We start from the raw sequence: 25,185 nt of genomic DNA on the forward strand, positions 1-25,185 counted from the left end.
CTTGCCCCAGCGTTTATTTTGGCCCTCACCACAACTTCTGTTTTTTTTTTTTTTCCTCTCCTTTTTCAGCACTTCTGTTTCTCCAATTTTCCCTTGCTCTCTTCTCCTGACCACTGCCAAGCAAATAAGGGCACAACAAGCTCTTATAAATTGACACATTCCTTCTTATAATCAATGTTATCTTTAGCAGGAGCATAATGGGCTGTGGCTGGGCTGTCAACAACCAAATCACTGTGTACTTCCCTGTTCCCTAATCACACTCGTACCAAGTCTAGTCAACACAGTGAGTTAGTTATTATAAAGTGAAGTCATGAGTTTTTGAAGTTGACTGAATGAAGCAAGCATGCACAAAAACAAGTTTTTAGCTTCAATCTTGTGCTTAAGATCAAACGAGTCACACATGTTAAAAAAAAACTAACCCTTTCCTGCTCCCTAAATCCTTTCCGTAAGTGATACCTCGACTTCAGTTTAATATATTCTGTGACTGAAGTCATAAATATATTTACTTGTATTGCGATTTGTCTGACACAGGATGCTGCTTGGTGGATAGTGTCTCCGACGACAACAACTGCCTCAAATTTTGGCCATCAAACCAAACCACAGCAAAAAAACAACAAAAAAACCAAACAACAATTGCACGTCTCACAAAATTCCTAGGTTAGTGTACCCATAAATCAAGGTATAACTGTAGGTATAACTGTTCTATAGACAATTGACATTCGAATTGCAAAATTCTGTTGTGGCTGTCCTCTCATCGGGCTGATTTTGGTGACACTAAAAACTGGCAAAGTAAAACTGGCAAATTGTTTAGTCGTTAATTCTGTTTGGGTTTATTGGACTCTCAAATCATCATAATAAAAAACTCAGTTTCACTAAAATGAGAAGGTATTCTATGTGTGCGTGCATGTGGGCATAAAGATAAAAGACAAAACGTAAACAAAAACAATGCTTTAGAACACAGTGAGTCAACAAAATGTCACAAAGTAATACAAATTGTTTTAAATTACAAAAATTGTTTACAGCTGAGTTTCCTGTTAATTCAAATCAATTCAATCATTTATTTGGCAGCAAGCTGATGCATTCTACCATAGAGGTACTTATTTGGCTATGGTCCACAGCTTCTTTTGCCAATACGTGAAAGTCCTCAATAGAGTAGTGATCAATAAACAAACTTATATCCCTGTATATCGAGCATTCGCTTAAACACTAAATTCATTCACGTGATCTCAGTGTGGTGCATTTCTCACTCAAGCACAATTGACACCCATTCTATAGCTGGGATTGACAACCACATTGATGTAGGATATGATATCCCCCATTGTCTAAGCACTGTTTCCATTGGCAGTGGGGAGCCTTGTGACTCTTGAGTATGGCATCATGCAACATTAAGGAGGACTCATAATGCAACAGCGGATGTCACACTACTTCCCGAGACTTCCTGATGGCGCAGCACAGTAGCATGCTAAAGATCATTCCAAACACCTGCCAAGAGAGATTTATTTAGTTGCATGTATTCCTATTTGTGTGGCATGACTATGCCAATCATGTGTTACCATAATGACCCCGATAGTTATTCCTACTCCTCCTATGATGTGCAATTTGGAGTTGAACACGTCATCAATGGCATCGGGGCAGCTCTGCAACACAGGAAGGAGCATGTGATTCATTTGGGCTTTTCTCAGACAGTTCAGCGAGATGACTTGGAGGACGCACCAGTGTTTCAGTTAGTAAAACCATAGTTGCCATAGAAACCATCGTAAGAAGGCCAGAGGAATGTGCAATGGAAAACTGACAGCCCACACCATTACTTATGTTTTTGACATATAATTACGCCATCTCTCGTGTTCATAAAGCTTCAATCTTTAAAGTTGTACTTTTTTCATTAGACCGCGGGAAGCAAACTAAACCCAAATATTACGTTAAAAAAAAGACAATTTAACAGTTTTATTTAATTAAATCCATTTATTTTTTCAAAAATGTACATGAATTCTTTATCCCATACTTTTTTGTTCATGTCTATCAAGTACTTTTTCAAAAAAATGTCAGTTAACTTGCTTGTGGAGCAGCAAGGTCTTCTGGCAAAAGTGCAAAAATATGAGTATAATGTTTATTCCTGACTGCCTTATCTACCAACAATTCCAAACAGATGATGCACATAACATGCGCAGATTCCCTGTGTTCCTTTTATTTTAAAGTTACCCGACAGTGTGACATTTTACCATAATGCATACTATGAACAATTATTGTGGCAGAGTAAGAACAATTGTTGACTTTGAATTTTTGATTAGAAGCTGGCCTGAACGCTGTTCATATTGCCATTATACGCTGCTGCAACCAACGTCAATACAACAGCATCCTGAAATTACGTTCAATTACTAATGTAATACACTATGTTCCTATTGATCCATTTTTATCAAACCAGACAAAACCAGACTTACTCAAATTTTCAGTAAGCAAGGCAATGTAGGCTTTGAAACTTGCGTCTGGTTTGCACAAGGCTACAGACACTTCCCTGAAACTAATACGTTATTTTGTTTCATTCTTATCCCATGGATGCAATTAAGCATGACAATTATCTTTAAAATTAATTTATGTATTTTATGTCCACAATCAAACATGTTTTATTTTGCTAAACTAAAAACTTAAATGTAGGTATGAGGCACAAATGTGTGTAACCCCTGCATTATGCAAACAATGTTTTTGCCTACCTTGGTGATGAGCTCCTCAAGTATCTCTCCTGGAGGACAAGTGTCTTTGGCAGCATCGGCCACAGTACCAGTTGGACCGCAACAGTTAAGCTGGAACAAAAAAATTTTTAGAATCTTCTCTGGTGTTGCCATGCAACACTTTTTTTTTTTCTTTTTTTTTTACTGGATCCATTCAAATTGTTTGCATGTTTATAATCAGTAACTCTTGAAACCAAATTGCGCACTACTTTCAGGCTTCCTGCCGTGAAAGATTGATCAGGTTGTTTCAAGCCTTGCTTACATTGAAACACCAGAAAGTTCTTGCAACATTGCGAGATTCCCTTCATACAAACATCATCTTGCCTCCACATTTGATGGGTAAACCCTCTGAAAAAGGAAAATTACTGTGTTGGCTTTACTACTGACACCCCCTCCATTCCATGTCATTGTTTTATAAACAGAAATGCCAGCTTCAGTGTAAAACATGAATGTGTTAGGGTTGTAAAAAGAAAATGCAGATCTGTTTATGTGCACAAGTCAGAAACAGCAACATGTTATGAGTTGAACACTGCCAGATTGTGACGCGAAAATGCATCTAATCCACAGAACTGAGTTTCTCCACCGACAAGTTGGCAGTTGGGTTGGGCGAAGAGTAGTCATGGTCTTGTCACCAATGTAGAGCTGAAACGAATACTCGAGCAACTCGAGTAACTTGAGTTTATAAACTGATCTGAGTAATTTTATTCACCTCGAGGAATCGTTTAATTTTTGCCAGCTCTAAACATCACGTTTTGCCCGGACTACTTTTAATGCGGGACAACGCGCTGACGTCACGTGCGTAGAGGAGGAAGAAAAAGATAAATAAAATAAAAAATAACCTTACTGCAGCCGACAGCCGCTACAAACTACGCCGACGTTACTAATAACTACGCCCGCATAATGAGTGTGGTAGCAGGTAGTGTCCGATGCGTTTCATAGATATCGCATGCATTTAGGACTAGATGCGAAATGACAGACTCGGCCGTGTCTGGGCAGCGTTAGTAAACAGCCACCATCTTTAAGCAGTAGACTTCTCAGCGCTAATAAATATAACGTTACTGTCACTCGCTCACGTAACGTTAGCCCTTCGGAGGGCTTGGTTTCTATTGATTATGACCACTGTCGAAGCGTGGCTAACGTGTCTTACATACAGGCTTTATTTAATTTGTAAAAACACAGCGCTGTAGAGTGATGAGGATGTAAAATTTAAACATAATAAAGTTAACTGTCAGTTTTAGCACAGTAGTCATTGCTGAATAAAACACCCAAGTAGCACTGGTCCCTAATGTGCTCCAATACAGCAGGTATCATACGTTTATTTTGAACACCGCAAAAACTCAAAATCCTATCAGGACTTACAGTTTAGACTAACTTAAAACTTAACTAGAACTTAAAAATAGCTTGACACAAATGGAAATTCAATTGAAACACGTGAGAAAAACACATAGCTCTCAAGTGATGTGTGTTATCAAGCGTAATTACATTTTTAGGTAAGAATTTTTTTTTATTTAATAAGATCTAGAAGTTTTTTGAGTGAAAGCAGTGATTTTTTTTTTCTAGTCACATCTGAGATGCAATTGTTGGCTGTTTTCGACAATGTACATCGAAAATAAAGACATTGATTGACTGAAAATGGTTCAATATTGGATTAAATGTCTTTTTTTTCTCATGTATACAGTGGTACCTCTACATACGAAGTTAATCCGTTCCAGGACCTTGTTTGTAAGTCGAAATGGTCGTATGTCGAGCAGGATTTTCCCATAGGAATACATTATAATTCCATTAATTCGTTCCACAGCCCAAAAACCTTCACTAAATCCTTAAAAAATACTGCTGGTACTATTACAAATGGCAATTACACATAGAAAAACAAATAAATTATAAATCAAAATCGGAATAATAATAATAATAATTCCTGGAAAATGAATGAATGAATGAATGAATGTATTAATGTAACGAATCGGGTTCTAATGTGGCGGACGTTTTTTGCTGACCCTGAACGCACCGCGGAGCTGACGTGCCAGAGAGACCGGTGAGCTTGAGTTTCACTTTCACTTTGAATGCTTTCTTGAGAACACCGTCAATTGCGGCAGACAGAAGGTGTTTTTGTTTTGAATAAGTTGTGAAATAAATGATAAAAACGTGGCGAAGTTGGCGATTTCTCTGGAGATGTTACCACAATAAGAATTGTCAGCTTAACTTATAAAGACTGGCGAACGATGGTCGGAGGAGGACCGTGGAGATGTATTGTTGAGCCATTTCACGGATGCCCGCCCTACGCTCATATTTTTCTGTCATTTGCATCTTCATTTAGAAGGTAAGCGTCAACTTTTTCCTTGTTTCACCACCTGTACCAACCTTTTCTGAAACCAGTGTTGATTTGTCACACAAGAAAATCCGCCGTGCATTCGTCTGCGGTGCTGCCATTGTCGTCGTATTTCGAACATGTCGTCGGATGTAGAAACAAATGGCGAGTCAAATTTTACGTCGGATGTCGAAAAGTTCGTGTGTCGAAGCGATCGTATGTAGAGGTACCACTGTATTTATAATTGCTCTTTACCTAAAAAAAATGTTTTATCCGATTACTCGATTAATCGATAGAATTTTCAGTCGATTACTCGATTACTAAAATATTCGATAGCTGCAGCCCTACACCAATGCAACAAAAGCTGTAGTTGGCATCGGTCCCACATAAGGGCAGTAGTGTGATCAGTGGTTTGTTTGGCCCCACATAATGGATTAATTTGAACTGACTCTACATACAGTGATCCCTCGTTTTTCGCAGTTAATGGGGACCAGAACCCGCAGCGATAAGTGAAAAACCGCAAAGTAGCGCCTCCATTTAAAAAAAAAAAAGTGTCTTTATTAAATGCTTCATTGAGTGTTTGTATAATCAAATCCTCTCCAGCTGCTTACACACAATGAGTTGCCACAGCAACTGTTTAACAAGTTAAACGATGATTGACGCATGAGACGCTTTGAAGGTCGAGTCTCTGGCAAGATCAAAGCTTAACCGTCCGTCAATCATCGTTTACTTTAATAAGCAACTGCATTTCACTCTGAAGAACAAAGAGCAGGGAGAGGGAGGGAGCGAGCGGTAGACTGCCGATTGACTTGGGACAGCTCGTTGGTATTTATAATTTTTTTTAATTGAAAAAAAAATCTGCGATGGACTGAGGGTGCGAAGTTTGAAGCGCGAAGTAGCGAGGGATCACTGTACTTTTATTTTGACAAAAGCATGACATCACAAATGTTTTATTAGGGCGCTTGATCACTCTTTTAAAACACTTAAAAATTTAAAATAGCTGAATTTTTCACCTGAGGTACTTATTTTTTAAATTTAATTTACAAGTGCCTCAAGAGAGTATTTTGAATCTTAGTGAAAACACTGACACATTATCGCCTCAATCCTCTTCAGGGCAATATCAAAAAGTACCTGCTAAAATCCTCCTGTAATAATTATGATATAAATGAAGCTTACGCCTGTTTGAATCACACGCAGAGTCTCTCTCAATCGGTCGTCCTTGTTTTCCAGGTATTTATTGTAGGTTTGCCTATAGAATGTATTGATGTCATCCACGACCTGCCGTGCAAACAGAAAATGATCTTTGGCTTTTCTTTCAATAATACACTTTTGTTGTGTTTGGCAAATAAATATTTTAAAATACAATGCATTACAGTCAAATGAGTTACCTTGCTCTGGTTGGAGAATCCCCAGATGCCAGCAGCAACTTCAATGGCAAAAATGATAAGCAGGAAGAAGAAAAACTACAAAATATAAAAAGGAGTTAGAATGCTGTGTGCGCATGTCTGTTGGCACACACAAACAAGTCAGGTCATTTGAGCAGAACTGAACTTGATTTACATAGACCCCTCCTACTGGGAGATTTAGTACAAGACGATTAAGGCCAGAGGGGAGGCGACAACCGAGCCACACAGGAAGTGCACAATAGAAATATCTAAGCCTGCTGGTTGGTCTTGGCCCTCTTCAGTAAATGTTGATGAGAGCTGGCATTTCAACGGCCTAGGGTCGATTCACATTCTACTCATGCTAACAATAGAATGTAATGCAGTCAAAGAGTGACTTGACGTTTTGCATAATTGAAAAATAAACAGGGAAATGATACATTTGTTATACGACTTGGTATTCTCAGTTGGTCTGCCATCTACCCCTTTTAAGTGCTGACCAGGGGTCGCGTTAACCGAATATTTTCCGTCGTTGACCGATTTTTTAAAACGGTGACGGAAAAAACTGAAGTCCATCCGTCATTTTGACCGGTTGCAATTCACACCCCAGACCACAGGGTGGCGAGTGAGCAATTAATTAGCTATTGTCTCTCTTGATGCATGACGTCGTTGGCCTTACTCTGAAAAATGTCAAGGCAACTGAGTGTCCGAAGTTTCTTCAAAAAGCCCCAAAACGACGATGGTGTTGATAAAAGAGGTGAAAAAACAGGGACTGCACAAGCGGGCACGCAATTCAAGTCCATGCGCACCAGGAGGAAAGTGTGAGACTACGTTCAGGCCACAGCAGGTGAACTGTTAATTTCATTGTTCCATATGCTACATATGGTTGGCTACCTACCTACTGGGGCCACAGTCAGCTGTTTTTGTCACTGCGGAGAAAAAGTTACATATTCATCTGCTTGATGTGTGACGGCACGGTGTGGATTCTCTGTTAAGCTTGTTCGGACAGAATATTAATTTAAAATGAATGAAAACTAAATACAATTGAATATGTTGAAGCGGTATGCAATGTTAAGAGTCTTGTTAGCTGTAGGCGCACTATCCTATTCCCCTCACTATCCACTCGCGGGGGCCTGCTCTTGTCAGTGACGTTCCTTATTCTCGCTATATGATTATACAACTTTAACATTTGTTAATAATACGCTCTGTGTGTAGTAAGCCTGAACGATATATCGTTTAAACATCGCCATCGCGATGTGCGTGTGCGCAATAGTTCCATCGCAAGCACGTGCGATAGTTTTTCTTTTTTTTTTTTTATCCACATACGCCTCACTTTCTGGTCTGCGCACAGCCTCCTACCCTCCCTCTCCCAGCCTTTTGATCCTCTCAGTCACTGCGGCACAATGATGGCTTTGATCTGGCCAAAGAAGCAGACTTCACACGGGCATCTGTCAATCATCGTTTAACTTGTTAAACAGTTGCAAGGAAGCCGAGCTGGAATGAATGTGTGTACTGTGGGGACGTTGGAGACATTTAAATGCCAGAAGTGATCATGAGGAGTTTGAAATTTCTACATGTCACTTCAACGGTCACTGCTAAAGTAGATAAACAGAAGCATTTAATAAAGCTAAGCATTTATCTGCTACAGTACTTTATTCTTGTTCAAAAATGATTTGGTTGGACAGTTATGTTTAAAACTTATCATAATTATGACATTTGAAGTGCTTAAAAAACATTTATTTATATACATTTTTTAAATCACTTTGGGGGGAAAAGTGAGAAAAAAACATGTATTATATGTATCTCTTTCCAATGCTAAATCTGAATAAATACATTGGGCACAAAAACCACAAAAAAAAAAACCAAAAAAATGGGGGAGGTGCGCTACTTCGCGGTTTTTCACTTATCGCGGCGGGTTCTGGTCCCCATTAACGGCGAAAAACAAGGGATGACTGTACACTGTGGTGACGGTGAGTCATCTAAAGTCTTTCCAAACAGCTATTTAAGTCATCTTGTGAAAATTTCTTGAAAAAAATATATATACATTTTTTTTAATATCGCAATATAATATCGCAATATATCGCAAACCCCGAAAAAATCGCAGCAATAGTCTTTTCCAATATCGTTCAGGCCTAGTGTGTAGTATCATCCATCGCTTTTCCTTTTTAAATGGGCACTTATAAGCGAACGCAAGAAGTAACAACGGGAACATTTTTAAACAGGCATTTCACGGTAGAGCATTTCGACTCTTCGGCCAATCATATAGCGAGAGCGAGTGGATCGTGAGGGGACCGCGCGCGGCTCTTAAGTGTCTCTGTCACGTGACTGTCGTAGCCGGTAACGCGCTCGGCCAAATGGACACACAAGTACGGAAGGTGAATTATGCCAAACAAAGGGTCACCACAATGTCATTGTCATCATTTTAAAAATTTAAGTGACGGGTAAAAATAGATTATGACCGGATTTTTATGACCCTGTCAGTCAAAATGACAGACAACGAAAAAGTCTAGCGCAACCTCTGGTGCTGACCACAACTGACCCTGATGGTTCATGAAGTCTTGCATTCTCAGTAAAATGGGCCCTTTTTTACTTACAGTGCCTTGCAAAAGTATTCGGCCCCCTTGAACCTTGCAACCTTTCGCCACATTTCAGGCTTCAAACATAAAGATATAAAATTTTAATTTTTTGTCAAGAATCAACAACAAGTGGGACACAGTCGTGAAGTGGAACAAAATTTATTGGATAATTTAAACTTTTTTAACAAATAAAAAACTGAAAAGTGGGGCGTGCAATATTATTCGGCCCCCTTGCGTTAATACTTTGTAGCGCCACCTTTTGCTCCAATTACAGCTGCAAGTCGCTTGGGGTATGTTTCTATCAGTTTTGCACATCGAGAGACTGACATTCTTGCCCATTCTTCCTTGCAAAACAGCTCAAGCTCAGTGAGGTTGGATGGAGAGTGTTTGTGAACAGCAGTCTTCAGCTCTTTCCACAGATTCTCGATTGGATTCAGGTCTGGACTTTGACTTGGCCATTCTAACACCTGGATACGTTTATTTTTGAACCATTCCATTGTAGATTTGGCTTTATGTTTTGGATCATTGTCCTGTTGGAAGATAAATCTCCGTCCCAGTCTCAGGTCTTGTGCAGATACCAACAGGTTTTCTTCCAGAATGTTCCTGTATTTGGCTGCATCCATCTTCCCGTCAATTTTAACCATCTTCCCTGTCCCTGCTGAAGAAAAGCAGGCCCAAACCATGATGCTGCCACCACCATGTTTGACAGTGGGGATGGTGTGTTCAGGGTGATGAGCTGTGCTGCTTTTACGCCAAACATATCGTTTTGCATTGTGGCCAAAAAGTTCAAGTTTGGTTTCATCTGACCAGAGCACCTTCTTTCACATGTTTGGTGTGTCTCCCAGGTGGCTTGTGGCAAACTTTAAACAAGACTTTTTATGGATATCTTTGAGAAATGGCTTTCTTCTTGCCACTCTTCCATAAAGGCCAGATTTGTGCAGTGTACGACTGATTGTTGTCCTATGGACAGACTCTCCCACCTCAGCTGTAAATCTCTGCAGTTCATCCAGAGTGATCATGGGCCTCTTGGCTGCATCTCTGATCAGTTTTCTCCTTGTTTGAGAAGAAAGTTTGGAAGGACGGCCGGGTCTTGGTAGATTTGCAGTGGTCTGATGCTCCTTCCATTTCAATATGATGGCTTGCATAGTGCTCCTTGAGATGTTTAAAGCTTGGGAAATCTTTTTGTATCCAAATCCGGCTTTAAACTTCTCCACAACAGTATCTCGGACCTGCCTGGTGTGTTCCTTGTAGACATGTGCCGGTTACCGGTTTCACGGTTTACCGTGGTGTGAAAACGTCGCGGTTTCAAAACCACTAAAATTTTCCGTCATACCTTAGTACGGTATTCGCTATTTTTCATGTGCCAAAATGCAGCCTAAGTGGCTTGGTGCGGCACCGCTCACCCCTTCCCGTTTGTTGCCGTGAGTGTCACTAAACAGCCAGCAAACCCAAAAACAAATCCTCCAAACACAAGGCGTACTTTTCTTCAATTTATTGAGCTCTCAAATCGTGGTGAAATATACAAATAAATACATTTAAAACGTTGTACAATTGTATTTTTCCACGTGTGATTAGGTTCAACAGGATAGCAGTAGCACCATTAAAAAGTTCGCCAAAAACAAAACACACATTTTCCTTTCAAATTCAATATACAAACTAACTAAAACTTATAAAGACGAATGTAAGCCTAGGCTAAACTGGGAGAGCAGCTTCTTTTATGTCTCACAGCCGCTGAGTGAGAGAAAAGCTTGAATGAAGGGGGGAAAGAAAAAGAATAGCGTCAAAGATCGCTAATTGAGAGAGGAGGTCACACTCCTCACTTTTTTCTTTTTTTTTTTTTTTTTTTTGATGAAACATTTCTTCAACAATATTTACATTTTAACTAATTTATAAAACTAACTTATACATTTTTAACTAACATTAACTTATGAATTCTTTGTTCTTTTTAACACAAAGGCATGGCATCATGTAGACTAGAGTTGACACAGTGGCTGAAAATGGCGAAACTTCACTTGAGCTTCCCCCCTCAAAAAAAAGTCATACAGTATATATTTTTAATTTTATTTAGAAGTGTTTTTACTATTTATAGCAATTATTTTGTTCTTACTCTAATATTGAGCAACTTGAGCTGTGGCTGTGGGTATAGTCTAGGTTCTATTTATTTTAATTTTATATAATATTTGTTATTTTGTGTTAATTTATTTATTTTCACATTATATTCATGTTCCAATTTGCAAATATGTTTTGAAAAAAATCCTGTTCAATGGATTTTTTTTTTTTTTTTTTTTTTAACCCATACATCTCAAAATTTTGGAGCTATAATTGCAATACCGTGAAACCGCGGTATTTTTGCTCACGGTTATCGTACCGTGAAAATCTCATACCGGCACATGCCTAGTTCCTTGGTTTTCATAATGCTCTCTGCACTTTAAACAGAACCCTGAGAATGAGACTATCACAGAGCAGGTGCATTTATACGGAGACTTGATTACACACAGGTGGATTCTATTTATAGTCATCGGTCATTTAGGACAACATTGGATCATTCAGAGATCCTCACTGAACTTCTGGAGTGAGTTTGCTGCACTGAAAGTAAAGGGGCCGAATAATATTGCACACCCCACTTTTCAGTTTTTTATTTGTTAAAAAAGTTTAAATTATCCAGTAAATGTTGTTCAACTTCACGATTGTGTCCCACTTGTTGTTGATTCTTGACAAAAAAATTAAATTTCCTATCTTTATGTTTGAAGCCTGAAATGTGGCGAAAGGTTGCAAGATTCAAGGGGGCCGAATACTTTTGCAAGGCACTGTATAAATTTACTCAGCAATACTCATTTGAAGGACATATAATTGTTCTTCCAATACGGTGCTGGCATCTACATTATACTAGGGCTGCAGCTATCGAATATTTTAGTAATCGAGTAATCGACTGAAAATTCTATCGATTAATCGAGTAATCGGATAAAACAAATATATTTTTAGGTGAAGAGCAATTATAGATATACATGAGAAAACAAGACATTTTATCATTTTCAGTCAATCAATGTCTTTATTTTTGATGTATATTGTTGAAAACAGCCAACAATTGCATCTCAGATGTAACTAGAATTTTAAAAAATGACTAATTCACTGCTTTCACTCAAAAAACCTTTAGATCTTATTTTTATATATATATATATATATATATATATATATATATATATATATAAACACACCTAAAAATGCCTTTACGCTTGATAACACACATCACTTAAAAGTTAGGATTTTTTCCTACGTTTTCCAATTAAATTTCTATTTGTGTCAAGCCATTTTTAAGTTCTAGTTAAGTTTTAAGTTAGTCTAAACTGTAAGTCCTGATAGGATTTAAAGTGCCTGTGACACGAAAAAGCATGTTTATTTCATAATACACGCGGTATTTTATGCCCCTGAATGATATGGACCGCTTGGATGTGTGTGGAAGCGATCGCTATATTTATTTAGTTTTTTGAATCCCGCGCCATGAAAATGAGTGACTTCCGGCTTCGGTCTTGCATTGAGGAGGAGGGCGCTGTGACGTGTACGGTAGAAGACGTTCTCTTCACTATACAGTGTACTGTTGTGTATGAGGACGAAGGATTCAGCTGATTTTGCGGATTAATACTTTTATTTTTTGCATCACGCCAGCCAAACGGCTGCAGAAAAATCATTCTGTATGCGGGAGAGGCGTATGCGCCTTTTTGGAGTTTCAAAAGGTTCCCATTCACCCTGGATATTTACTGTGGGACCATTGGACTTACAAGGAAGTGAGTAAACATCTTGTTTTGTATTATGTCAAATACGAATACAGTGATTACAAAGTAAACACTATAAAATTCCTTTAAATAAAGGACTACTTACGTTTGATCATTGATAGGCATGTAAAAAGCTATCCTCATGCTCATTAGCAGTTAGCTGTTAGCGCGTTAGCTACACAACAACTCCAGCCACCCTCCTCCAGGGAACGAACTGTAAATTGCTTTCCGCCGTGCGGTTTGCCGATCCGCAAAGAAACTCGACAACCGGGTCGTCATGTCAAATAATCCAGGCTAGTTATGTGTGATTTTCCACTTCGAAGACTTTGAAACATCCCTCGGTTCGGGTTAGCATGTCGGCTAGCTGTCACTCCTTCTGGTCTGTTTACATTCTCCGAAGCCGGGGAAGGGAAATTACATATGTCCGATTTAGGTGTCATAAAATATCGTTCGTTCGGGGGGTGTGACAGTAAAGGTGAAGTCGACTGTTTTGACCATTATGGAGTAATTTTGCCATTTCGTCTTGAATAAATGGATTTTTATTATTTTATATTCCATTTAGCACAAGATTGTTATTTGTCATGACCATGCCATTTATTTAGCAATTGGGGAAAGTACTTGGGTAAAAAGAATATCGTGTAAAAATATTGGGAGTAGAGAGACTGAAACAATGACATTTTGCCGCTCTCTTCGTAGCGTTTTCCTCATTGTGAATAGTTCCCCCTCGACGGGCTGACTGGTCCTTCTCAAGCCATTTATATAGCTATTGGGGAAAAATACTTGGATAAAAAGAATATCCTGTAAAAATATTGGGAGTAGAGAGACTGAAACAATGACATTTTGCAGCTCTCTTCGTCGCGTTTTCCTCGTTCTGAACAATTCCCCCTCAATGGGCTGAATAGTAAAACCGATGAGCCTAGTCTACCGCTGACGTCATCCACCTGTTGGGGACGCTAAAGCCCTATAATGGTAGGCGTGGCTAACCGGCAGATTAAAAGACTAATTTCTCGTCATCTGCGCTTTGCTAAATTGTTGTATATAGTTGAACCGTCTCAAAATATGATTCTAATTCACATAATAATGCCATTTAAGACTTTTTTTCTGGTGTCATATGCTCTTTAAGTTTTTGCACTGTTCAGAATAAATGTATGATACAGGCTGTATTGGAGCACATCAGGGACTAGTGCTACTTGGTGTTTTATCCAGCAATGATTACTGAGCTAAAATTGATAGTTAGCATTGTTGAGTTTTTATTTGACATGCTCATCACTCCACAACGCTATGTTATGTTATAGCCTGTATGTAAGACACGTTAGCCACGCATCGAAAGCGCTCTTAATTAATTGAAACCTAGCCCTCCGCAGTGCTAACGTAAGGTGAGCTAGTAGTGACAGTAACGTTAATCTTAAACAGTATATTAGCGTTTAGCGCTCTTTATTAGCGCTTAGCGCTCTACTGCTTTAAGATGGCGGCTGTTTGCTAACGCTGCCCAGACGCGGCCTAGTCTGTCATTGCGCATCTAGTTCAACATACATGTGATCTCTATGAGACTCACTGGACGCCACCTGCAACTAACGTAGCATGAGCGGGCTAGTATTTAGCAACGTCGGCGTCGTTTGTAGCGGTTGTCGGCTGCAGTAAGTTTTTTTTTTTTGCTTCTTCCTCTACGCACGTGACATCAGCGCGTTGTCCCGCATTAAAAGTAGTCCGAGCAAAACGTGATGCTTAGAGCTGTCAAAATAAACGATTACTCGAGGTGAATAAAATTACTCGGATCAGTTTTTAAACTCGAGTTACTCGAGTTGCTCGAGTATTCGTTTCAGCTCTACATTATACAGTAGAATAACAAAGATAAATTTGTAGTAAATGATTTAAGTTATGCCGTGAACTAGTGTGCCATTGGACAGTGGTAGTGAATCACAGCATTATGTAATACATACCAGTCCAAGCATGCAGGGAGACTCCTGTATGGCACCACAACATCCCAGAAATCCTACCACCATCATTAGAGCCCCAGCTCCGATCAGGATGTACACACCTACAAAGTAAGACTAAGTTAGTAAAACGACTTTTTGACCAAATCAGCCCAATTTATGTGCTGTACCAGTGTTAGTTACACATGTTATATGGCCAAGAACATGTTTTAGTAAATTGCATGTTGTTCTAAATTGCCGTTTGACGAGTATACACAAAGTTGCTTCTCTGGAATGCCTGCCCACCATCCAGTGTAAAACTAAACTACCAAGTAAATCTTCTATTTCTGAAAATTACTAAACTTAATTCCAAATATTTTAATTCTAAATATATATATAATAACCACCTGCACACAGTGTGAAATAATTACAATTTAAGCCTCCTTAAAGTCAAAATTGGTGTTAACACGCATCACGGTAAGGCCGTGAAACCCTTCTTTTCTTTATGATCACCCAGTCTCATAATGTACTGCAATAATTGTCTGAGTCTTGAATGTTAAATTTCAGTGTCTTGATCACAAGTTGTTATTATAATACACAGAACACATCTCTCTATTACTAAACTGGAGGGTAGCATTAAAGATTCCAGTGCTGTTATTACCAGATGAAGGAGAAAAATGAAGCTGCGACACTTCATTAACCACAATGCACTCAAAGGAAATGGATAAGTAATCCTTCATTTAAAGACAGCACTTGTGTTGAAAAGCCTCTTACCGGTGTAAAACACGTATGGAGAGTCTGTTCCTTCAAACAGGCCTTTGGTCTTGGGGTCTAATCTCAACCACAGGCCGATGGCAAAGACGGCAGTGCCTGCTAGCTGAAGCACAAACACATAAGACTAATGTTTTTTCATTTTTTTAATAATAGGCACAGGAGTCAGAAAACTTGATGGGAATAATGTAATTTGATATTCTCCAACCTTTATTGAGGTTAGGCACATACAGTGGGGCAAATAAGTATTCTATTTAGTCAACCACCAATTGTGCAAGTTTTCCTCTTCGAAAAGATTAGAGAGGTCTGTCATTGCCAACATGGGTAAACCTCAACCATGAGAGACAGAATGTGGAGAAAAAAAACTGAAAATCACATTGTTTGATTTTTAAAGAATTTATTTCCAAATTAGAGTGGAAAATAAGTACTTCGTCACCTACAACAAGCTAGATTTCTGGCTGTCAAAGAGGTCTAACGTCTTCTAATGAGGTCTAACGAGGTCTCACGAGGCTCCACTCGTTACCTGTATTAATGGCACCTGTTTTAACTCATTATTGGTATAAAAGACACCTGTCCACAACCTCAGTCAGTCACACTCCAAACTCCACCATGGGCAAGACCAAAGAGCTGTCAAAGGCCACCAGAGACAAAATTGTAGACTTGCACCAGGCTGAGAAGACTGAATCTGCAATAGATAAAACGCTTGGTATAAAGAAATCAACTGTGGGAGCAATTATTAGAAATTGGAAGGCATACAAGACCACTGATAATCTCCCTCGATCTGGAGCTCCATGCAAGATCTCACCCCGTGGTGTCAAAATGATAACAAGAACGGTTCTGGGACTCAAATCCTGCACTGCCAGACGTGTCCCCCTGCTGAAGAAAGTACACGTCCAGGCCCGTCTGCGATTCGCTAGAGAGCATTTGGATGATGCAGAAGAGGACTGGGAGAATGTGTTATGGTCGGATGAAACCAAAATCGAACTTTTTGGAAGAAACACAGGTTCTCGTGTTTGGAGGAGAAACAATACTGAATTGCATTTGAAGAACACCATACCCACTGTGAAGCATGGGGGTGGAAACATCATGCTTTGGGGCTGTTTTTCTGCAAAGGGACCAGGGCGACTGATCTGTGTAAAGGAAAGAATGAATGGGGCCATGTATCGGGAGATTTTGAGTGAAAATCTCCTTCCATCAGCAAGGGCATTAAAGATGAGACGTGGCTGGGTGTTTCAGCATGACAATTATCCCAAACACACAGCCATGGCAACATAGGAGTGGTTTCGTAAGAAGCATTTCAAGGTCCTGGAGTGGCCTAGCCAGTCTCCAGATCTCAACCCCATAGAAAATCTGTGGAGGGAGTTGAACGTCCGTGTTGCCCAACGACAGCCCCAAAACATCACTGCTCTAGAGGAGATCTGCATGGAGGAATGGGCCAAAATACCAACAACAGTGTGTGAAAAGCTTGTGAAGAGTTACAGAAAATGTTTGGCCTCCGTTATTGCCAACAAAGGGTACATAACAAAGTATTGAGATAAACTTTTGGTATTGACCAAATACTTATTTTCCAACATGATTTGCAAATAAATTCTTTAAAAATCAAACAATGTGATTTTCCGTTTTTTTTCCACATTCTGTCTCTCATGGTTGAGGTTTACCCATGTTGACAATTACAGACCTCTCTAATATTTTCAAGTGGGAGAACGTGCACAATTAGTGATTGACTAAATACTTATTTGCCCTACTGTATACACTGATTTGCCCTACTGTATACACTGATTCAGAAAGTGAGGCTGTGTCCTTTCTCCGGATGCTCTGTCGTCGTGATATAAACGAGCAGTTACATTTACATATAAAAAATATGACACCTAAACAGAGGACACAGCACTGTTTTCACAGAGCTTGTTTTTAATATAACCCTAATAGAGCTTAACATTATTGCACGCTTAGATGGCAGAAAGACACACACTATTTAAAACAGTGCAGTCAAAGTTCAGCAAAGCTGGCATCGACTGAAATGTTAAACAAATAAGAAACCGCTGGAAACACTCAAGACTGGCTACTATAGGGCTAAAGAGCAAAAATGGTTAAGAGTTATGACCCCATCAACTTTTCAGTTTTTTGAGCTGATGGTTGAAATCATGGGAGGGCAACAGCTGGCAAACGTCGCTGGCAATGGAGTGGATGTGGGTTTTGAGAAGAGTCGTGTAATGAGAGTTCAAGCAAAACTTGTCTGGATCATGGTGAAACAAGCATTTTTGATAGGTTTTTCTGACAACACAAGCTAGTTGCTAACCAAAATTAATTTGCAATAGCAAAACTATTACCAGTCTGATACGCATGTTACAGTAACATGTTACATGTAAGCTTACAATGCATCTGCGTGTATCAAGTATATGTAAAACAGACGTTCTGATTAAAACATTGTAGCACATGTAAACTCCACATTGGGATAATAACATCCCAGGCAAACAGTTCACTCGAGAGCTTCAATCGAAATAATTTTAATCGTATAAAAATTTTAATCGGAATTTTTAAAACGTCTGCATGTAGACCTGGCTTATAATCAAATCCAATAGAAAGGTAAAATCAGTAAATCTGTTAGGTTCTGACTACCATTACGACAACAAAAGTGAACATTTACTACTTAACACCTCCATGACACACAATGTCAATCAGTAAAAAAAACTTATCTTCCTTAAGATATTATAAAAAAGTTCCTGCATTACATGTTTTACCAGGTGTTTGTTAGTGTGATAGTCTTCCATACAAGAAGCCATTTTGTTTTGAATGCATGACTGTTTAACTTCCTACATTGACTGCCAATGCCGACATGACATACAGTCAATGTGACCACATACATCTGTACATTGGTTTTTCTTCATTTTGACACACAAAGGTAGAATCCTGCGAAGACCACCCGTATGCCTTTCTGTCCAACTCGCTTATATATCAAAGACAGGAAACAGTGACGGGAAAACTGAAGTACACCTACCCAAAAGAAGAAGTTGAATATGAAAATGAGATACTTGATGCAAGCTATCCCTCCAATAGCCATGCTGACTGTTTTTTTGACGAACTGTGAATTCCTGAGAGGAAACAGCGTTAGCGTGCGCTGAAAAAAGTCAGGCGGTTGAAAGTGAAAGCGTTCTCAGAACGCCACGCCTTCAACAGCCTGAATGCACACTTGGGGAGTGTCAAGAACATCAGGGCCTACTGAACATACTTGTCTACCAAGATAAAGCCTGCCCATGTTCCTTCCTGTGTTTGTTCCATGCTTGGAAAGATTGCAGCTTCAGTAACTCCTGTGCAAGAAGCTGCAGGCATTTAGCCAAGATCGCAACACACCTGATAGCAACAGCAAGGGCCCTGTTAGAACATGCTGACATGTAAGGTCTTATTTACGCACCTGCTTTCTCAATGACGCACTACACAGTTGTGCAAAATGTGTTGAAACACCTCTTCATCAATTCATCAAACAAATGTTTGAAGACGGGTACTTATATGTATACGGGTTTTTAACATTGTAACAGATATTTTTTAAATTTGTTAAACCCCACACGTGATCTTTTTTAAATTATCATGTGTTTACGCATTTTAATTTGCATGAGTGTACTGTAAAGTAACAACTTACATTTACTCTCAATACTGTAAATAGTTTTTGTGTGTAATTTTTTTCTAAAAATCAGTTCTGTAATTTTACTTTTATTTAAGTAATTTTTGGGAACTTCATTTGTTATATTAAATTTTATGATGCTGCCATTAGAAAACAAAATAAAAGATGCCCGTCCCCACTAGCAGCGCGTACCAGGCATCAAGTTTTATATATGTGACATCAATGACTGACATCGCTAACGTAAAAGTCAAAATACGTTACAATATTAATACAATAGGCGGAGTTTGACTTTTGTGTGGGGGGGGGGGGGGGGGGCAAAACATGTTGATGCAGTGTCAGCAATAACTTACCATATGTATATAAGTATATATTCATGTATATGGCGGAAAACACTCAGGTGACTTGAAGTTCCCCTCTGAGACCCCCAATTTAGCCAACTTTCAAAACTGTCCGATATGCATGCATGATACATCATTTGAAAGCTTAAAATCTCAATTTTCTGGGGGAGGAAAAAGTTTGAGCAGGAGGGCATTTTTAAAAAAAAAATTTTTTTTTTAAACAGCAAAACCCTATCTGGAGGTGAGAGCACGTGAGAACAAAATTACAGACGCCATTACTTTCACGAGATATTTCGCGTACTTACTTTGTTTCGCTCCAAAAACTCCATGCAGCATGTATCACTGAGTGTCAAGACACAGCTGTGAATGGCCACAGCTGGATTTTTTGAGGATTTTATGGGTGAAACATGGTAATATAACAAGGGTCGCGATGCAGATATCACAGACATCAAGGAGTGGTCGAGATTTTCTTTTTCATATATTTACACATTTTAAACGTTTTTTTTTTTTCAACTTTTTTTTGTTTGAATCAATTATTTATCATCTAACATATCGGAGAAAATGTGACGGTAACAAAAAAAAAAACAATTAAGCGATAGTTATGAGGTAGATATCCATGACTTTTTTTATAGACGCCATTTTTTTAATTGTGACATTATTTGTTTAAAAGTTTAAAATATGTGAGTGAATAATTTTTTAAAGTGTTTTTTTTTTTTTTTTTTTTTTTTTTTAACCGAAATATGAGACATCAACGAATGATTCAAAGTTAAAAACGACAGACATTTTGAATAATAAATATAATTAATTACCTTCGTTTAATGGCTGGGTTGAAACAAAAGTGGTTGCGCGACGTCTGTAAACAGGGGTTTTCAGGGTAAAACGGACAAATTAAAAATAGTTCGGGGCTTCATGTGCCATGAATCTGCTATGGCAGCATATAGACATATTGTTCTATCAAACACAACAGTTGTTTTATCTTAAAATACAGCAGTTTCTTTTAAAGAGGGGTGCAAGAGCAGAAACTGCTTTTTCAGTCTTGTCTGTGTTTTTCGCCGTATGTATATACGTATGTGTATATAGTGTGTCTAACATTGAAGAAACAAATGCTACTGCTGTTGATGAGGGATAGAATGTTTTTAATAAGCATGGCTACCATAATTTACATCACAATGCACAGCAGCAGCACTCAATTTTTGCAAAAATGGTTTCCATTACTATTGTGCTCATAATTTGTCTTCCCCGTATTCTACAGAATTAAAAAAAAAAGTAACTTTATCAGACCCAAAAAATGTTGTTGTCCCCGACCCCGCACAAAGTAACTAAGTAACTTGTACTTTGAGTACATTTTAAATGAGCTACTTTTTAATTTGAGAAGTTTTACAGCAGTACTTTTAATTGAGTAAAGTTTCATCGATGTAATAGTACTGGTGTAGACGTTCAACCTTTGGTTTTTTTGGGGAAACTGCTGCAAAAGAGCTCGTATATTTTACAGGCCATGAGGCAAATATTATTGTTTAATGGTATACAAAGATTTACAATTTACAAATTAAGACTAGCTTCACTGGGCTTTCCAATTTCACATCTTTCTATTTTATGTCACAGTCCTTGCTTCAACCAGAGTCAGTCTCGACCAGACAGTGAAGGGCTTTCTAATATTTAATACTGAACACGGCTTTTACAATTGTTAGCCCCGGAGAGTGTAAAAATCCCTCTGAAATTTGGATATTCATATATTCTGTAGTTATACCCTGAATTCTTTGGATGTCAAAAGCGTTCTTAAATCTTAATGGTACTCCTTGGTCACCCAATGTTTGAGCAAATCCTTAGAAGACCTAGTGTCTACCTCAAAGTCAGGATACAGTATATAGGTTTGGATGTCCAGGCAAGGGCATAGGTTTGCATAGGGACGGCAGCTTTTCAGGATGCTCAAATTGTCCCCACCAACTTTTAAGCAATTTTACATGCATTATACTGTATAAGGAGTCCCGTTATAGATCGTCTTCCCATATGTTGTAAGGATAGAATTGACCCCACCGTTACTAAGTGAATTATTTTCATTATGTTCAAACTTACATTTAGCCCTTTTTACTTTCTAAATTTGCCGGTGCCCCCCCCCCCTCCAAAACACGCACGTTTGATTGGCTGATAACTTGACCCAGCCCCGACAAACACGCACGCTCACACTCACACAACCCCGACAGAAATACATGTCGACAACATGCCGCCTCCTCCGCCCCCTTCGAAGAGGAGGGATATAAGAAGGTTTTTTTGACCAGAAGCAGCCACAGTAAATAATTTATAAAGACGCCAATGTTGTCGAGGTGGGAAAAACACCAATAATTTTGCTACTGAAAGTCCGACCTGAATCAGAGTTAGCATAACATTAAACTGTGTGAACTTGCTAACCTGCAAAACTCAAGTAGGAAGATGTGTAGAGAGAAGTATCCTTCTGTTTGTATTTTCAACTGTTAACGTTTATTAAACGTATTATTGAACTCTGCTGGAAACTACAGAACCAGAAAAACGTGAGCAAAAAGCTGCTTAGAGAGAGAGACGGGTGCTGCATAACCTCATATGTTGCTAACACAACTCAACATACACACAACATAATCATAACTTACTATGTACATAAAAATATATGTATATTTTTGGATGCCGCAAGCTACCTACAGTAGCGTTACGATCGACTTATCGACAGTGATCGACGTAATGAGCACCCCCGTTCACCCAATCTGTTTGGTCTTATTAATGTCCCATCACTAGCAAAAAGTGTACATGCAGATTATGCTGTTTTATCGTCCCTACCAATGTTGAGACCAAACCTACGCCCTTGTGTCCAGAATATTATTCTGGGGATTTTCACTGTCTATTTTTCTGATTACCAAACCAAAAAACAAATTGTACAATATGTGTGAATGGTCTATAGGTGCACGTACCTGCACGTACACACGCACACACACCATGTCTCATCCAGATGTCATGCACTGTGCTCATTTCTATTTGGAGCTTCCAGGTTTAAAATCACCATAAAAGGGTAAAACATCCTAATGGCGGAACACTCACGCACTCACAAACATATACAGTTCTTGATAAACAAACACATTCGGGACACACCCCGCGGGCATACTGGGACCTGGACATAAATAGCGTGCAAGGGATCTCCAGGACACACAACAACAAAAGAGCGAGCGCACAAACATACACAAATACTACACAATTTTATTCTAGGTTACACGTGCACTACTCTTCCTCACGTGACTTCACAGCATTTTACACTCAGAAAATGACAGGCTGTGAAATTAACTGTTCTTTCATCACGACCATTTTTTAAATACTGCAAGCGCAAAATGTCGACGTGCTCCTTAGAAATGGGTCACTTGGCCACTGGGGAGGATTACAAGCAGCACTCAGCACACTGAGCTTGCATACACGCGGGGACTTGCTAACACTACGGCCCGGTGCTTATAAAATCATAATAATAATTATAATAATAAAAATCTCTAGACAGTTAGAACACACTGCGACGTTCTATGGACTGCAGTGCATTTCCGCTCGCGACGCAAGCCTTGTCACTACTCAATATAAGACTCAAATAGATTCTAGTTTTTAAACGCACTCACCCAGAAAACCAGGTTAAACGCAAACATCAAATACTTGATGCATGTCTCTCCACCGGATAGCGCCGCCATGACGACGAAAAATCTCGTGCAGTAGGAGACGATTCGAACCACTGTGGGTTTTTTGATGATGTGTTTCTCCACGCGTGGCGCTGCGCTGCTGGTGCGCGCGTGTAAAGATCTCCGCCCACACTCGGCTACAAAGCATCAAAGCATCAAAGGGAACGATATGCACACTGGGCTTTCTACACTAGATCCTTATAATTGTGTTTTGCATGCTCGTCAATGCACTAGAACGCCAGTAAAGTATACAGGACGAGCACTAGACTTGTTCCCTTTTTTTTAATTTTTTAATTGAACGATAGACATACAGACATACATAAAAACATACATACCAAACAACAGTAATACAGAAAAACCAGCTCACCTAGAATAAACCCTTATCAACAATATTTCCTCTTACATAGTAAGACATACAAAAATAACAACAAATCATAAGGAAGAAAAAAAAGCATGTTATATACATAAGCGGAGTTTAAGGGTGGGCCAGGGGGTCCAGGCCCCCCTGGTGGCCGAAATATATGTATAAGTTGTAAAGCAATAAAATAACAAAAATGAATGAAATGAACAAAAAAAGATATTTTCATAATGGGTCAAAATGATTTTTCGAACAGATCATGTGACGAGCACCTTAGACTGTCATTTGCTTTGCATATTATTAAAAAAAAAGAAAAAAAAAAGGGGGAGGGCAATTTTATTTTTCAAATAAATTTTTTCTTCATTTGAAAATATTTTTTTTTTTTTATTGAAGCAGCTTTTGGGGGGATTGAATGATGTAGACACAAATGTCACTCAAAAAGGATTGCTAAAATCAAAGACAACTTTTTTTTAATGAAAAATTAAGTGTTCGAATGCAAATATTTGAGTCTCAAATATTTTTTCGCATTCAAAAACTTTTTTTCTATGATTGAAATTTTTCATTTTTTTGATTGAAGTAATTTGAAGTGATTTTTCTTTTGAAAATATATATTTTTTTGTTTGAAGCAACTTATTTTTTGATTGAATAATAAAGACACAAATGTCCTAGCCAAAATGTGGCCCAAATGCAAAACAACATTCCTTCAATCAAAAAAGTTGCTTCAACCCAAAAAAAATTACTTCAATTAAAAAAAAAAAAAAAATCAAAGAAAAATAGCTTTCAAATGCATTTTTTGAGTTGCAAATTTATTTTTGCATTCAAACCCTTTTTTTTTTTTTTTTTTTTTTTTTTGAAGTGACTTTTTGGGGGGGTCGAATAATGGAGACACAAATCTACCTCCATTTGGCTCCGCTCCATTTTTGACTGGAGTAACTACATTGGCAGGACACGAACGGGCGTACCATATTCAATGGGTCTTGGCGAAAAGTATAGCTGTCCTAAGCAGCCTGATTTAGAATTCCCCTCAAAAATGATTGGAAACAAAAAACGCTCATTTTCAACTTATTATTATAAACATTCTTGTAAGTTAATTTTATTGCTGACACTGCGTTTTGGTGTCATCAACATGTTGTGCCTCCCCTTCCCCAAAAGTCAAACTCCGCCTATGGTTTTATACTAAAAGACTTGTTCCTCATTTAAATCAGCTGCTCCAGGCATTGACGTCATTCTTCTCTGTCACCAGGCAGTCAGTGGACTGCACGTAAACGAGCATGCCTTTGTCCATTTGTATGGAGGAAGAAATTCATACATCAGTTTTCAGTACTGCACTTGTCCTCTGGCTGGCTTGTGAATACAGGAGTTGTTGGCGTTGTCTCTCAACTTTGGACCTATAACGCGTCGTGAGATCGCTTTCTGTTCTGGAGGTTTTAGTAACACAAACACAAAAGTCTGAGTCTCAAGGTGCAGTCACACAATCATCAAGGCTTTATTGAATGAGGTACACTTTGTCTATTATCTGACTCCTATTTATTTCAAGCAGACGTGTTGGTGTGTGTATCCATTATGTTTGGGTTAAAACTTAAAAGTTCAGTTGTGACCATTGGGCAGGGGGGGCACAACATGTTGATGACCCCGAAATGCAGTGTCAGCAATAACATTAATTTACAAGAATAATAATATGCTTAGGACAGCTATACTTTTTGCCAAGATTGCCATCCATTGAATATGGTTCGTCCGCTGGTGGCTTGCCAAT

General features: G+C 38.7%; 1 protein-coding gene across 2 annotated transcripts; it reads right to left on the reverse strand.

Moving 5' to 3' along the window:
• Positions 1-933: 933 nt before the first annotated feature.
• cd9a (CD9 molecule a) lies at positions 934-23,184 on the reverse strand. 2 transcript variants are annotated; one of them, XM_057836500.1, is made up of 8 exons: positions 23,018-23,184; positions 15,447-15,549; positions 14,700-14,797; positions 6,420-6,494; positions 6,208-6,309; positions 2,709-2,798; positions 1,554-1,637; positions 934-1,482 (listed from the first exon to the last, which is right to left on the reverse strand). In XM_057836500.1, the coding sequence occupies exons 1-8, from the start codon at positions 23,084-23,086 to the stop codon at positions 1,417-1,419; spliced, it is 687 nt and encodes a 228-aa protein (XP_057692483.1). In that variant the 5' UTR covers positions 23,087-23,184; the 3' UTR covers positions 934-1,416. The 2 variants fall into 2 exon arrangements, with proteins under 2 accessions (XP_057692483.1, XP_057692484.1); XM_057836501.1 differs by lacking the exon at positions 23,018-23,184 and adding an exon at positions 18,439-18,853.
• Between the last annotated feature and the right edge of the window lie 2,001 nt (positions 23,185-25,185).

Source organism: Corythoichthys intestinalis, chromosome 5 (genome assembly GCF_030265065.1).
Source record: "Corythoichthys intestinalis isolate RoL2023-P3 chromosome 5, ASM3026506v1, whole genome shotgun sequence".
Lineage (NCBI taxonomy): Eukaryota > Metazoa > Chordata > Actinopteri > Syngnathiformes > Syngnathidae > Corythoichthys > Corythoichthys intestinalis.

What these genes read in the sequence shown, in the direction of transcription:
- cd9a (XM_057836500.1), bottom strand. Translation starts at nt 23,086, where the DNA reads ATGGCGGCGCTATCCGGTGGAGAGACATGCATCAAGTATTTGATGTTT. An exon ending in CTCCCTGCATGCTTGGACTG is followed by an intron (nt 6,495 to 14,699) that starts GTATGTATTACA and finishes TATATTTTGTAG; the next exon opens with TTTTTCTTCTTCCTGCTTAT. An exon ending in TGCGTGTGATTCAAACAGGC is followed by an intron (nt 2,799 to 6,207) that starts GTAAGCTTCATT and finishes TTTTTGTTCCAG; the next exon opens with CTTAACTGTTGCGGTCCAAC.